The 16,866-nt window shown below is 35.4% G+C and overlaps 1 protein-coding gene across 1 annotated transcript in view; it reads right to left on the minus strand.

Moving 5' to 3' along the window:
• Cerk (Ceramide kinase) overlaps positions 1 to 16,866 on the minus strand; it is a 76,427-nt gene that overhangs the window by 12,889 nt on the left and 46,672 nt on the right. The window contains exon 2 of the mRNA XM_075290888.1: positions 5,449 to 5,859. Coding sequence (XP_075147003.1) covers positions 5,449 to 5,755 — 307 coding nt within the window. The 5' untranslated portion in view covers positions 5,756 to 5,859. The remainder of the gene's footprint in view (positions 1 to 5,448; positions 5,860 to 16,866) is intronic.

The following is a 16,866-nucleotide window of genomic DNA, read 5'->3' on the forward strand; positions in this document are numbered from 1 at the left end:
CCTAATCTCTTGAGTAGTTCTGTGTCACCCACATTATTTTCGTCCGTTTTCCGACCGTTCAATTGACCCACGTCGCTTTATGTGTCTTTATGTTTATCACAATGGACTGAATAGTCTAAGTGAGCCTGAATCTTAATCGGGCTGCCACTTTAACCTTTATGTGTCTCCCCGTGCCCTTTCATCCAACTCGGCTCGCGTTGCCTGTATGGGCTGTGCCTTTTCTAAGTTTACTTCCCTATGTGTCCAGTTCATTTGCCGTAATAAGAGGAAACTTACTCCGGCATGTCCCGGCACCCAAATGTGTCGGATCCTGCCGTATTTTGAATTTCTTTGATCATTCTTTTGCATCCTAATAGGGTTCACTATCGAACCGTAATGTTTGCTATTGCATTCATTTTCCTCTGGAAATCTGTGAAAATGTTCACGTTTTTAGCTCATTCCATGATTGTGTTGTAGTCCGGTAATCGGAATAGGATCTAGATGGCTGGTCCCCACATATATGCCCAGTTTCGTCCTCTCGGTATAGTAGTTATTTCCCTCTGGTCTGACGTCAGAATGTCACACTCGGCAGTTGTAGCCACCTCAGTTATACAATCACGGATAGTTGCGATATCCGCCATTATACCCACCGTCCCTCTATTATCCTTTGATGATTCCTCATGTTTTGTGTTTCCCTACATTTTCCCAACATCTTCAATATCATCGCAGCCATAGCGATCTCTTAAGGTCTTTAGTCCAGTATCGTCTCCAAGGTTCTGATTGACGTGGTCTTCATTGCCCCAGTTATGCCAATATAACATGTCAGTTGGACGCGTTGTAAAATTTCTATGTTGCACTTCGTCTCCATTTATATCCATCAGAATATCGATGCGTATGTCAGGATTGGATTTATTACATTCCATTATATCTTAGTACATCACCTTTAGATTTAGGCCCCGTTTAGAGCCTAACACTGTTCCCAACATCTATAGGCTTCCTCAGACCTTTCTTTGATGTACCTCTTCCAGTTGGACCCGTTGTAAAATTTCTATGTTGCACTTCCTCTCCATTTACATCCATCAGAATATCGACGCGTATGTCAGGATTGGACTTATTACATTCCATTATATCTTAGTACATTACCTTTAGACTCAGGCACCATTTAGAGCACAACACTGTTCCCAACATCTATAGGCTTCCTCAGACCTCTCTTTGATGTACCTCTTCCAATTCAGTTTCCTAGGTACTTTTGTTTTATTAGACACTGGTATCACCTAGCTCAAAAACTTAGTTTCGGTATATTGGGAAATTGTAGTCCTTTCGGTGAATAGCTATAATTCTGTCTTCTCTGAAACATTCTGCGTTAAAATTTCTTCATAAAAAGTGCGAAACATTTTCTTAAAATAACGAAGAAGTTTCATTGAATTTGTAAAATTTCCGTTCGCGGCATAAAATTGTCTTTGATAATGTGCTTGAGTGTATTCCTTTATTCTACTTTTTATACCCTAAACAACATAGTGGTCAGGGTATAATAACTTTGAACTGCCAAAAAATGTGCCTACCAGAAATATTGATTTTAAACCCATTAAAATATATACCGATCGACTCAGAATCACCTCCTGAGTCGATCTAGCCCTTGGTGTCCGTCCGTCTTTCCATGTATTTGTTGTTCGCAGGATTCCGGTCGCAATTGTTAACCGATTTTGATTAAATTTATTTCAGAGTGTTTTTTAGGCACAAGGACGAACTATTGAATTTGGAAGAAATCGGATCAAATTTAGATATAGCTCCCATAACATATAACATATATGTATCGCCCGATTTCGACAAAGGGGGTCAGATTTCGTTCATTTACTAACCGATCGGCAAAATTGCCACAAAGTAATCCAATTAACCACCCTTTAAGTGTGCCAAATTTCATCGAAGTCGGTCCCGATTTTCAAAAATTTGCTTCTTATATCCTTATTTTTTGAACACAGTGATCTCATTTATTAACCGACCTTACTCAAATTTAGCAAATTTTTGTGATATCGGCATTTGTTATACGGTTTAGTTAAAAGTTTGTAAAATTAAATTTTCCTTCCTGGTGGGTTCTCTTTGTTTTGAGTGAGGGAGACTTCCCAATCTCAGTTTTAATTCTGAATCCGAATTTTGTATTATATATGCAATGTTAAAATTATCTACACTCAAAAAAAAGTTTACTTGGATCCAAAGATTTTGACCTTCCCTTAAGTATTTTGGTATTGATTCCGAGCCAAAGATGCGGCATCTTTAAAATAAAGACATTTTTTAGCGACCTATCTGGCCTTAAACCTGGGATCAATAAAATTAAAATTAGTATGCAGAACTCATTTATCGAATTTTCTTTCTCCTTTCGCAGTATATTAATAAAGCTATTCACGTACAAACAAATGCCAGTTTAAAAATCCAAATTATAACAGATACTTCGAAGTAAACAGCGATTTCTTAATTCCAAAAAAACTTTAAACCGAAGATGCTAAATCCTCAAAATAAGTCTTAGCCTATATTCGAAGCGATTTTATCTTAAATTTAAAGATTCAATATTTCAGTTAATTTAAGGACGATTTCTTTAAATCAAAAATATGTTTCTTTACCTTAAGGAAATTTTGCCTTGGTTTAAAGACACGCGACTTTAACGGAGGGACGCAAATTTCCAAAATGTTCGTACTTAATAAAAAAAGCAAATATTATCAAATTTATTTTAATTAAATTTGCATTATTTTAAAGAAATTTGTCCTTAATATTTTGTAAATTGCACATCCTAAAATTTAGGCTGCGTAATCTTTAATATCAGGTAAATATTTTTTTCAGTGTATATAGATAGATATCCGAAGAACAATCAGATTATCACCTACCTTTTTGAGTTGTCGTACCATTGGCCTGTTGTACCGTTGATGTTGTTGTTTTTCCATTATGATTGGAATCTTTTTTTTTTCTATAGAAATAAAATTTTGACAAAATTTTCAGGAAATAAAATTTTGAAAAAATTTTCTAGAAATAAAATTTTGACAAAATTTTCTATAAAAATAAAATTTTGACAAAATTTCTATAGAAATAAATTTTTGAGAAAATTTTCTATAGAAATAAAATTTTGACAAAATTTTCTCTAGAAATAAAATTTTGGTAGATTATTTTTGGCGATATAGACCAATTTTTGCATGGCTGTTAGCGGCCATATAACAGCGCAATGTACCAAATTTCAACCGAATCGGATGGTCAAATCTGGGAATCGATTATATGGGGGCTATATATAATTATGAACCGATATGGATCAATTTTTGCATGGTTGTTAGAGACCATATACTAACACCACGTACCAAATTTCAACGGGGTCGGATTTGCTACTCCAGGAGGCTCCAGAGGTCAAATCTGGGGATCGGTTTATATGGGGGCTATATATAATTATGGACCGATATGGACCAATTTTTGCCCATTTGCAATACCATCCGACCTACATCAATAACAACTACTTATGCCATGTTTCAAGCCGATAGCTTGATTCGTTCGGAAGTTAGCGTGATTTCAACAGACGGAAGGACGGACGGACATGCTTAGATCGACTCAGAATTTCACCCCGACGCAGAATATACATATATACTTTATGGGGTCTTAGAGCAATATTTCGATGTGTTACAAACGGAATTATATTTTTTTCAATATGGCGTTTTCATACTAAGGTATATTAACAAAAAAAGTTTGAAATCAAATCTGAGTATTCTGTAAGTATTTGTGACATTTACTACGTTTTATACAAGTATATGACGTTTGCAACTTTTTGACAGGGCATGCTAACTATTTCACCACGGTGGCTCAATCCTAAGTTCTACGTAATTATTCCCACGGCCATTCTGATTGTCACCCTAAACTCTTTGAGTTAAATGCATATTATTTTTATATAGTACCAACCTTCAAATGATTCGTGTCAAAATTTGACGTCTGTAAGTCAATTAGTTTGTGAGATAGAGCGTCCTTTGTGAAGCAACTTTTGTTATTGTGAAAAAAAAAAGGAATTTAGTGTTTTGATAAAATACTGTTTTCTGAAGGGGAAAAATGCGGTGGAAGCAAAAACTTGGCTTGAGAATGAGTTTCCGGACTCTGCCCCAGGGAAACAAACCATAATTGATTGGTATGCAAAATTCAAGCGTGGTGAAATGAGCACGGAGGACGTTGAACGCAGTGGACGCCCGAAAGAGGTGGTTACCGACGACAACATCAAAAAAATCCACAAAATGATTTTTAATGACCGTAAAATGAAGTTGATCGAGATATCAGAGGCATTAAAGATATCAAACGAACGTGTTGGTCATATCATTCATCAATATTTGGATATGCGGAAGCTCTGTGCAAAATGGGTGCCGCGCGAGCTCACATTTGACCAAAAACAACAACGTGTTGATGATTCTGAGCGGTGTTTGCAGCTGTTAACTCGTAAGACACTCGAGTTTTTCCGTCGATATGTGACAATGGATGAAACATGGCTCCATCACTATACTCCTGAGTCCAATCGACAGTCGGCTGAGTGGACAGCGAACGGTGAACCGTCTCCGAAGCGTGGAAAGACTCAAAAGTCCACTGGCAAAGTAATGGGCTCTGTTTTTTGGGATGCGCATAGAATATTTTTTATCGATTATCTTGAGAAAGGAAAAACCATCAACAGTGACTATTATATGGCGTTATTGGAGCGTTTGAAGGTCGAAATCGCGGCAAAACGGCCCCATATGAAGAAGAAAAAAGTATTGTTCCACCAAGACAACGCACCGTGCCACAAGTCATTGAGAACGATGGCAAAAATTCATGAATTGGACTTCGAATTGCTTCCCAACCCACCGTATTCTCCAGATGTGGCCCCCAGCGACGTTTTCTTGTTCTCAGACCTCAAAAGGATGCTCGCAGGGAAAAAATATGGCTGCAATGAAGAGGTGATCGCCGAAACTGAGGCCTATTTTGAGACAAAACCGAAGGAATACTACCAAAATGGTATCAAAAAATTGGAAGGTCGTTATAATCGTTGTATCGCTCTTGAAGGGAACTATGTTGAATAATAAAAACGAATTTTGACAAAAAAATGTGTTTTTCTTTGTTAGACCGGGGACTTATCAGCCAAAACTGTTAATTTAAGGACGATTTCTTTAAATCAAAAATGTGTTTCTTTCTTTAAATCAAAAATGTTTTTCTGTTTTGTCTTGGTTTAAAGACACGCGACTTTAACGGAGGGACGCAAATTTCCAAAATTTTCGTAATAAATTTAATAAAAAAAAATTTTTTTGAAGCAAATATTATCAACTTTATTTTAATTAAATTTGCATTATTTTAAAGAAATTTGTCCTTAATATTTTGTAAATTAATTGCACATCCTAAAATTTAGATTGCGTTATCTTTAATATCAGGTAAATATTTTTTTCAGTGTATATAGATAGATATCCGAAGAATAATCAGAATATCACCTACCTTTTTGAGTTGTCGTACCATTGGCCTGTTGTACCGTTGATGTTGTTGTTTTTCCATTATGATTGGAATCTTTTGGAGAATTGTTTCGTTTCGTATTCAATTTCTCCCACACGATATGATCGTAGTTAAGCAGTACTTTATAGCGTTTCTTTTTAATTTGAAAATTATTCAAAAGTATGTCATAGTCGCACTGATGATTTCTCTGCTTATTCTCCACATTTTCTATGTGGCTGTAGTTATTCGAAACCATTTTGCCTTTCACAGCGAATTCGTCATCGCCAACAGATGCTGGATTACTACTGATCATTATCTTTGTGGCGGGCAGGTGTGTTATGATTGAATTATGGATTTCTCCCTCGCATTTCGGATTTGAGTCTCAAAGTGAGTGTTGTTAAATATTATAAATATGTGCTAAAAATAAATGTAAAGAGTAAAACGTGAATAAGTCGTAATTTCATTAGTGATATTACAAAGTAAATACAATACACGGAAAAACAGTCAGTTTTCAAACTGATGCTAAAACAGTCATATGTTTATGTAAAGCAATTTTCATACAATTCTCAAAATAGTAAAAATGAACAAATATGCATTCAAAAACTTTTATATTGGATCCAGATTTTGACCTTCCCTTGAGGATTTTGGCATTGGTTCCGACCCAAAAATAAGGTTTCTTTAAAATAAAGACAATTTGTAGGGAGCTATCTAACTTTAAATATAGGATTTCTAAAAATAAAATTGGAATACAGATCTAATTTTTTTGAATTTTCGAATTATTTTTTTTTAATTTAATTTTTTTTAATCCAAATTATAACAGTTGCTTTAAAAAAATGATTTTTAAGTCCACAAAAAACTGCACTCAAATCCATGATTTGACTTGGGCAAAGGAAAAGTGTAATATTTGTACAGAATTTATTTAGGCAAAGTCGACTATCGAAAACTTTTTTTCGGGAGGTTCGAGTGTCATTCACTTTGGGTTTAGTGAATTACCCGAATTTATTCTGATAATTGGTTGATAGTTTTACTGCCAGTAGAGGATCCTGATGAGGAATGTAGTAATTCCGAAACGGCCGTCCATCCAACCATCTTGCAGACTATAGGGCTTTGTCCAAATAAATTTGGCAAATATAATTTTCCTCTGTTGGTTAAGCTACTTTTGTAGTTTGGTTTTTATGGTTTTATGCTGAAATCAAAACAACAAATATGTCCACAAAAAAAAGCTATTTATTCTTTATAACTTCAGTCGATACCCGTCCACTGAGCCCAGAAGTTACCAACCCAGTTGATGACTTTGAACTTCGCATCAAAGTGGCATAACTTCCCACCACACTTGAAATTCGTAATAAGTACTTATTACGATGAGATGTTGGGAGCCACCGTGGTGCAATGGTTAGCATGCCCGCCTTGCATACACAAGGTCGTGGGTTCGATTCCTGCTTCGACCGAACACCAAAAAGTTTTTCAGCGGTGGTTTATCCCACTTCAGTAATGCTGGTGACATTTCTGAGGGTTTCAAAACTTCTCCAAGTGGTTTCACTGCAATGTGGAACGCCGTTCGGACTTGGCTATAAAAAGGAGGTCCCTTGTCATTGAGCTTAACATGGAATCGTGCAGCACTCAGTGATAAGAGAGGAGTTCACCAATGTGGTATCACAATGGACTGAATAGTCTAAGTGAGCCTGATACATCGGGCTGCCACATAACCTAACCTAACATCTCATCGTAATAAGTACTTATTACGAATTTCAAGTGTGGTAGGAAGTTAAGCCACCACGTTGCGAAATTCAAAGTCATTCACTGGGTTGCTAACTTCTGGGCTCAGTGGACGGGTATCGACTGAAGTTATAAATTTGGGCAATGACCAAGAGTTAGGCCCAATTAGTCGACCTGCAGACGGGTTGCGATAATTTGACAAGTCGAACCCTACCTATGGTAACGGCATCAAAAGGAGGTAATCCCTCAAAACAAGAGATTTAAGGAACGCAGAAATGCCAAGCACGTTGTTGACTGAGCAAAGCAATTCCTTAAAATGGGTGCAAGGAATTCTTGAAGCTGGAAAGAGAGAAAGATCACCGGGTGAATTGCCATCTTCCAAAAGGGATCAAAGATCGTTTGCCTCTGTGGCAAAAAACGGTCTTGTGATGGCGTTTGTTAATAGGGGAGCAGTGGACGGTATTGTTCCAAATACAAGTGGGGGAAATTGAGATTGCTTTGTCTGGCGTCTACTCACAGGTGCTAGAAAAGTTTCCCGGCCCAGATCCTCGACACCAAGAGGCTGGTTGGTATCAAGGACGATTTAACCTAGTCGCATTTGAAGACCAGAGGTCTATAGAATGTTTTAAAGCTGCGTTGATACTAATTGATGAAGTTTGGGAAGGAGCTGCTCTAGAGTTAGTCGAGAAGAGACATACCGGCTACACTTAGAGCACATGCGTGGATACCTGCAAACTCTCCTGACCCTGAATCTATTTTAAATAGACTGAAACAATGCAATCCAGATCTTCCAACAGATGCTTGGAAGGTTGGCCGTTTGGAATCTTAAGACACGCAATTTACACAATATTATGTAGGTTAGGTTAACGTGGCTGTCCGATTAAATGTCAGGCTCACTATTCAGTCCATTGTGATACCATATAAACTAAAAGTACCTATTACATATGGGCACTTCTAGTTTTAACCGCTGAACCTTCTCGATTAGTTTCTTCTGTTGAACCAACCAGATTGTTCCAAAAACGTTAGCAGACTGCTTAAGTTAACGTTTTCCAGGTCCGCCAGTAATCTAAAGCTAAAATGTACTTACGTCTTATACAAAATTCATGACACTCACACAAGAGGTGCTTAATTGATTCCTTTTCCTCCGCATCATGACAGCTCATACAATAGTCATTATACTTCGCGTCAATAGTTTTTGCAAAATCGCCTATCAGGCAGCGACCCGTTATAGCAGATATCAGGAGTGATATCTGATGTCTCGAGAACACTTGCATATCTAGTGCGTAGTTTAAGTTTAAATCGGGCCATATTTGCTTGGTGTCGTTACAACCCTTGCAATTCTCCCATCGAAAATTCGCCATCATAACAGCCTTCTCACGCAGTAAGAGCTTACAGGTAGCCAGAGGCATACCAACAGATTCTAGTTCCCCTGGAATATGTAAGGTAGTCCCTAGCCATCCGCTTCGCAATTTTCCGGTATGTTCCTATGGCCAGGCACCCATATTTAGTGAACTTTGTGCTACTCAGCCATCTCGTTGAGATTTGCGGCAGTCGATGGCCGTTTTCGAGTTAAGGAACACAGAGTCCAAGGATTTTATTGCAGGTTGACTGTCTGAGTATATATTAACGCCAACATTTTTTGGAAATGTAGCCTTATTATAGAAAATTTTAACTAAACTATTTTGCTAATTGCAATATGACACAAATAAGTTTATAATTTTTATCAAATTTAAGAAAATTTATTAAAACAATAATATTTTTTTTAGGAAAATATGAATTATTTTCAACTACATGTAAAAAAAATTCATTAACTTTTTTATGAGGGACACAATTTTAAAATATTCGTATCCAAGATTTCATTAAAATTTCTTTACTTTAAAGGAATTCATCCTTAATACTGTGTAAATTGCATGTCCCTTAGGTTGCATAATCTTTCATATTAGGTCAATATTTGTCTGAGTTTAAGAGGTAATAATCCATTTTCGATTTTTAGAATCTTGCTGGTTTTCCATTTATCAATTTTGTATTGATTGAATTATCGAAATAAGACTTTTCCCAGTGTCATATTTCGAATATTTAAAAGTGATATGATTAAAAATGTGATAACAAAGTACAAATTATTTCACATGTAAGCAAGCGTTCTGTGTAATCACGCAATTATAAAAACAAAGTGTAATTTCAGATTTCTAAAATGTTTGCCATTAAAATTAAAATAATTGCATTAAGAGATAAGCAAAAAACAATACAATTTTTAATAGTAATAATTGTTGAGTTTTTGTTGCACACAATAATTAGACACGTTTTGCATTTTATTATTTTTGTTTTTATTTTTTTTTTTGAAAATTATTTGATAGACATAAATGGATGTGATTCTAAGTCGAGATATTGGATTGATTCTAAACCGTGATATTTCTAAACCGAGATATTGGATATTTGAGAATCGGACTAAGGCTTGCGAAGGCATCTGCCAAAAACCGATTGTGCAAAACAAAAAATGCATAAAAACTTCAATGAAAGAAGAGTTTTCTTTTCTGAGGAGTGAAATTTAAATAATCGAATTTATCGTTTGACGATAAGAAATTTTCTTTCAAAGCAAATAAACGCTTGTTATAAATTACTAGCTCTTGACGAAAATTCTTTATAAAAAGAAAAATACTTTCTTCCGGAACGAAATTTTAGACAAATAAAATTCTTCCTTGTTATAAATCCTTTTTTTTTTTTAACAGCGAACATGCCTGAGTTTATAACAAGCGTTGTAACGAATGTCTCTAATCTTTTTATTTGCTTTTAAGCTTAATTTTTGCCAAAATAAAACTTTCTTTGTCTACACGCAAAGAAAAAAAAAACGTTTGGAAAACGTGTACCGAAAACATTTTTCTTTTGTTAGAGTTTTTTGAATTGCTTCGAAAATTTTAAACTTTTATCACCAAAAAAATTCGTTTGTTACAAAATTTTTATTTTTTTTTTCAATAAAAAAAAATATTTTTGAACCAACAACACAGTCCATTTCGTTTAAATCAAGCACTGTTCTTTTCTGACTTTAATAAGACACATTTTACAGTTCCTAGTAAAAATTAATATAGTGGTATGTAATGTTGAACATATTTTGGAATCTTCCGATCATATCTGGAATATATGTAAAAAAAAAAAACAAAAAAAAAACTTTTTGGTGTTCGGTCGAAGCAGGGATCGAACCTACGACTCTTGGCATGCAAGGCGGACGTAGCAACCACTGATCCACGGTGCCCAACTAAATGTTTGTTTCTGTTAAATAAAGTTTGCTTAATCGGCTCGTGGGCGCCGCAAGCTATGCTATATAAATATATCTTATATGGATAGTTATCTATTGATGACAAAAACAGCTACATAGCTCAGTGGATAGTGTGCTGGCTTACAAATTGCATGGTCCGCGATTCGATTCTCCGTCCAGGCGAAAGGTAAAATTTAAAAAAATTATAAAATCGAATAATTTCTTCTACATTGTTTGTATTATAGAAAAAGGTGCTAAGAACTAAAAAAACCTCGTGGAAGTGAGAAAGATGTGAGGGCAAATGCAATCAGTTAGAAAAGATTTTTTTCTTTTTTTTTTGAGTTAGTCTTTATGGAATTATTTTTACTTCCTGGAAAAGAATAATCGTTTATCACAAAAAGTATATATTTTTCTTCCAAATAAACTTCCTTAAAGCAAAAAGCAAATCGGAAACGAACTTTGTTTATCTAAAATTTCGTTTGGGAGGAAAGAATTATCTTTTTGTGTGTAGAACTTCGTTCGTTTTGCAGTGTATACAGACAATTTTTTAGTTGTGATAACTTGTTTATCAGAGTTCTGGTTTATGAATTCATAAACGCAATGTAATACCCCCATTGCGTTTATGAATTCATAAACCAATTGTTAATTCAGAATGGAGTATGAATATTGTTTGCTTTATGAATTCGTTAACCAGAAAATTGGGACATTCAGCGCTAGAATCATCTTCATCAAAATTGGGTCGAGTTCTTTGAAATCTCATAGTTGAAATATTCGTCCAACTCCTATGGTATGCCCTTTAAAAAAGTGTCAACGACAACTTCAATTTTTTTTACCTTTGACCAAGAAAATTTTCTTTCATCTTACGACTTTCATCTTTTGAGCAGAGAAAAAAATTATATTAGATAAATGTGTCTTCTATGCTAAGCAAAATTTTCATTCGTATTTTAAGGACATGAAATGTTTTGCCTTACGACAGTATTTTTTTCAGGGCAGTGACCACTGGAGGTAAATCTTAGGATGTTTTCGTTTCGCAAAATATATGTTGCCCTGGTGTTACAATACTTGTGTCATTCCAAAGTTATTGTTAATTCATAATATTGTGACAGGATCCAAAACCTTTGACAGCATCCGCATTACATGAACTAGTCAGCTTTATTGAAAGCTCACTATCTGCCAAGGAATACACAATCGTGGCGTTTCTAGACATCGAAGGGGCGTCCAACAAATGATGTAGCGCTAGCAGTCAGGGGAAAATTCCCAGCCACAATCAGAGATATTATTCAGAGAGCCCTCGGGATGACTGAGAAATGGGCGAAAGATAATGGTCTTGGGCTAAATCCTGCAAAGACAGAACTAGTCATGTACTGCAAAGATCGCAAAACTCCCACGGTTAAGCCCATTTCCTTAGGGGGTATTGAAATTCCCTTTGCTGAGTGTGCAAAATAACTTGGCGTTATTTTGGACAAGAAGCTGAACTTTAAACTTGGTATTGAAGAAAGGGAGAGGAAAGCAACGGTAGCTTTGTACTCGTGCAAAACCAAAAATTCTGCATTGCCTATACACGGCAGTGGTTAGACCTATAATGCTATATGGTGTTGTAGTCTGGTGGCCGGCACTTCAGCAACCGACAGGTTTAGATAAAGTTCAGCGTATGTCGTGCTTGGTGCATTCAGCAAGACAGGAACAAATTTCCTTTTATGTCATGCTGTATTGCCTTTAGACATTTTAGCCAAACAGTCAGCTGCAACAACTGCTGTGCGGTTGCGCGAGCTATCGCTTTGTTCGGAAAAAAGTTACGGTCACAGTTCGGTCCTCAAAATAATGCCAGATGTGCCTAACGTAGTGGATTATATTTTGGCGACACCACTTTTCTACTTCTTCTGATAATAGAAATCCAAGTTCGGTTGAACAACGAGTCGTGCATTTTGAAACCGATGAAGACGAACTCGAACGTGAAACAAATTGGATCGTTCAGCGATCCAGAAAATCTAAATCAAAAGCAAAAAACAAGCAAATACAATTGCAAAACAATAACAACCATGAAAATGCTACTTCACAAAATGCAGAACATATAAAAAATACTAATAATGTACGTCAAAACAATCATTCGATACAACATAAACCACCCCCAATAATTATAACAAGTATTGGAACATACTCTGGACTAAAAGAAGTACTAAAATGTGCACAAATCAAAGAATACAAGGTCGTGTCCTTAAATAATAATATCTGGAAAGTGAACACAGCTGATGCTGAAAATTACCGATCACTTTCAGCATATCTAAATGCTTCAGAAATTGAATGGAACACATATGAAAATAAAATTGATAGACCACACAAAGTAATGGCTCGGGGTCTCCATCATTCGTGTACTAAAGAAGAAATAATCGAAGATTTATGTGCTCAAGGTTTCAATCCGATCGATGCGGTAAATATAATAAAAAAAGAAAGAAATGAAAGTGGATATGTCTTTAGAAGGCTACCACTCTTTAGAATATCTTTCTCTAATAAAGATGATATAAATAAAATTAATCAAATTGAGTTTATCAATCAATTAAAAGTTAAAATTGAGCCGCTAAAGCAAAACACAAATCTAATACCGCAATGTAAGCGCTGTCAAGGCTTTAACCATACAAAGCATTATTGCAAAAGAGAACCACGATGTGTGAAGTGTGCTGGAAAACATAACACAAATGAGTGTACCTATCAAAATATAGAATTGCCCAAATGTGTAAATTGTGGAGGAACTCACCCTGCCAATTACAGAGGATGTGAAGTGGCTAAAGAATTACAAAAACTGGGAAAGCAATCACGCTCGACGAACAGATATAAACATGCAGAACAGAGAGAAGAAATTCAACAACCCATGCAGAACACATATGCAAATCATAAACATACCTCGTTAATGGAAAATCATACAAAAACCCCAGTAAGTGCAAGGGCAACATACGCCAATATTACAGGTGGACAAAATATAAATATTTTTTCAGAAATTATGAATAGTATAGAAAAAATAAACCGACGTTTAGACGCTCAAAACGAAATTAACGAAAAAATTCTTGATAAACTAAACGAAATCCACTTCGCATAAAATATATATATCATGCCGTTTCTTCGAATATCCATATGGAACTGTAATGGTTTACTACAACATTTGAACGAAATTGAGCTGTTTTTAATTGAGGAAAAAATAGATATACTTCTGATATCTGAAAGTCATTTCACGAAATCCACATTTGCCAATATTAAAGGATATAATTTATATAATTCTATTCACCCTTCGCAGCGTGCAAGAGGTGGCGCCACTGTTATAATAAAGGAAAACCTTCAACATTTTGAGGATATAAAAATTGAGACTGATATATTTCAGGTAGTTACTGTAGCCGTCAGACTTAAGAAAAATAATATATTCAAAATAGGGGCCTTATATTCCCCACCAAGACATTCCATAAAAGAATCGCAGTACAATGAGCTACTAAATTCCATGGGTGACCATTTTATATTGGGTGGTGATTTCAACGCCAAAAACAAGTTATGGGGTTCTAGACTAACAAATCCCAAAGGATATGAACTTTATAAATCAATAAAGAGCAAAGGATGTAGAGCATACTCTGGAAATGAACCAACTTATTGGCCAACTAATACGTGTTTAATACCAGATCTAATAGATTTTTTTGTAGTGAAAAACATCTCACACAATTACATCAATATTGAAAACTATACTGGTTTATCGTCAGATCATACGCCTGTTATAATGACAGTTGGAGATAGTATACTAGTAAAACCTGAACCAGCTTCATTATCAACGAGAAGAACAAATTGGAATATTTTTAAAACTCTGCTTGATCAAAAGATAAATCTTCGAACACCACTAAAAACAGCAACCGACATAGAAGCTGAAGTAGACAAATTAGTGCAAGATATTCAAACATCGGCATGGCAAAGTGCTCCTCCAACATCAGAGGTCAAGTACAATTGCAATAATTATCCGAAAGTCGTCAGAGATCTTGTCTTAAAAAAACGAAGAGCTCGAAAAACATGGCAAAGAAACAGAACTTCTGAAAACAAAAAAATATTCAACCAACTAACTACCGAACTTAAACAGTTATTAAAAAATATTGAAAACAAAAATATGGAAAACTACCTTAATAGTCTCTCAGCCAGCAAAGAATCTAACTATAGCCTCTGGAAAGCCACTAAAAACTTCAATCAAAACAAACCGCAGATACCACCACTTAAAAGTAAATCTGATACATGGGTTAGGAACACAAAGGAAAAAACTGAACTATTTGCAGACCATTATGAAGCGACATTTACGCCACTACCGCAACAAACAAGGAATGAAAATGTTAACATTTATTCAAAACTAGATTCTGAACTAATAAGAAAAGTAACATTCACTGAACTGAGATCTGTTATACAAAAAGACTTGAGTAACAAAAAGGCACCAGGTTACGATTTAATTACTGGTAAAATTGTGAAAAAGTTAACCGACAAAGCACAGCGAAAATTGATGTACATAATAAATGCATGTTTCAGACTAAAATACGTTCCGTTACAGTGGAAAGTAGGAGAAGTAATTGTAATCGAAAAACCTGGCAAGCCGCCAAATGATGTTGCATCATATAGACCCATATCGATACTACCAGTACTGTCAAAAGTTTTTGAGAAACTTTTTGTTACACGACTTAAAAGTATAATGAATCGAAGAAATTTGATTCCTTCCCATCAATTCGGTTTCAGGGAAAACCATTCAACTATCCAACAAGTACATAGAATTGTTAATATTGCAGAAAATGCTATTAAGAGAAAAGAGGTGTGTTCGGCAATCTTCTTAGACGTTAGTCAAGCATTTGATAGAGTGTGGCATGAAGGATTATTGTATAAACTTCATCATTATCTACCAAACGAGTTTTACGAAATTTTAAAATCATACTTGAGCGACCGATATTTTCGAGTGAAAATAGAAGATGAATACTCATCACTGAGAAAAATCAAAGCTGGGGTTCCTCAAGGCAGTGTACTTGGCCCATTATTATATCTCTTGTATACATGTGATTTGCCAACTACAAGAAATACCATAACAGCAACATTTGCAGATGATACGTCTATATTAGCATCGGCGAAAACCGAGCAGCAAGCAACATTTTATTTGCAAAAGGCTCTTGATGACATTGATACCTGGATGAAAAAATGGAGAATGTATCTTAATGAAAACAAATCTCTTCACATGATATTTACTAATAGGAATACTGTTAATCACTCCCCGATATATATAAACAATATGCAAGTATCTTACGCAAATACCGCAAAATATTTGGGAATGACACTGGATACAAAAATCAGGTGGAAAGAACACGTCAAAAAAAAGGTTCAAGAAGTAAAACTCAAATACAAACAAATGAGTTGGATATTCTCAACAAAATCAAATATTTCAATTGGCAATAAATTGCTTCTCTATAATCAAATCATTAAACCCATATGGTTATATGGAATACAACTATGGGGTTGTGCGAGCCTAAATGAGGTTAATAAAATACAAAAATTACAAAACAAAATACTACGCGCCATAGTGCAAGCTCCCTGGTATATAAGGAACACTGACCTTCATCGTGACCTTAAGATGAACTATGTATCAGATGAAATAAGAATTCAAACATGGAAGCACTATAATAAGCTTCGTCTCCATTCAAATGCTGAACTAAAAGAGATATTTAATAACAACTACTCACAAAATTCTTACTGAAGAATGCCCCATTGAATCAACTAAATCCATCTAAATGATGAATCATTAGAGTGTAATTACTGAATTACTTACTCAAAATTCTTAATGTTATGTATATTCTTTATATAACAAAATGTATTATAGAAAAATTGCTTAATGAGTTGAACTCAGTTGTAGTAAAACCCATAATAAAAAAAAAAAAAAAAAAAAAAAACTTTTCTACAAGTAGTTTGAAACTCTAATTCCCAACAGTGAGGCGTGGTGCACATAGGCCCCGGGGAATAAACGATATATAGATTTCTACACTGATGGCTCTAAAGGTCTGGAACTTCGAATAGCGAAAAGATTACCTAATCACTGTAGTGTTTTTCAGGCTGAAATATTAGCAATACGAGAGGTGGCGAATTGGCTGAGAAGTAATGTTCCAAGAAATGTTGGCATTAATATATACTCAGACAGTCAACCTGCAATAAAATCCTTAGACTCTGTGTTCCTTAACTCGAAAACGGCCATCGACTGCCGCAAATCTCTCAATGAGATGGCTGGGCAGCACAATATTCACCTAATATGGGTGCCTGGCCATAGGAACATACCGGGGAACTGCGAAGCGGATGAGTTGGCGAGGCTGGGGACTACCTTACATATTCCACGGGAACTAGAATCTGTTGGTATGCCCCTGGCTACCTGGAAGCTCATACTGCGTGAGAAGGCTGTTCTGATGCCAAATGTTCGA

Source organism: Haematobia irritans, chromosome 1, assembly GCF_050003625.1.
Source record: "Haematobia irritans isolate KBUSLIRL chromosome 1, ASM5000362v1, whole genome shotgun sequence".
Classification (NCBI taxonomy): domain Eukaryota; kingdom Metazoa; phylum Arthropoda; class Insecta; order Diptera; family Muscidae; genus Haematobia; species Haematobia irritans.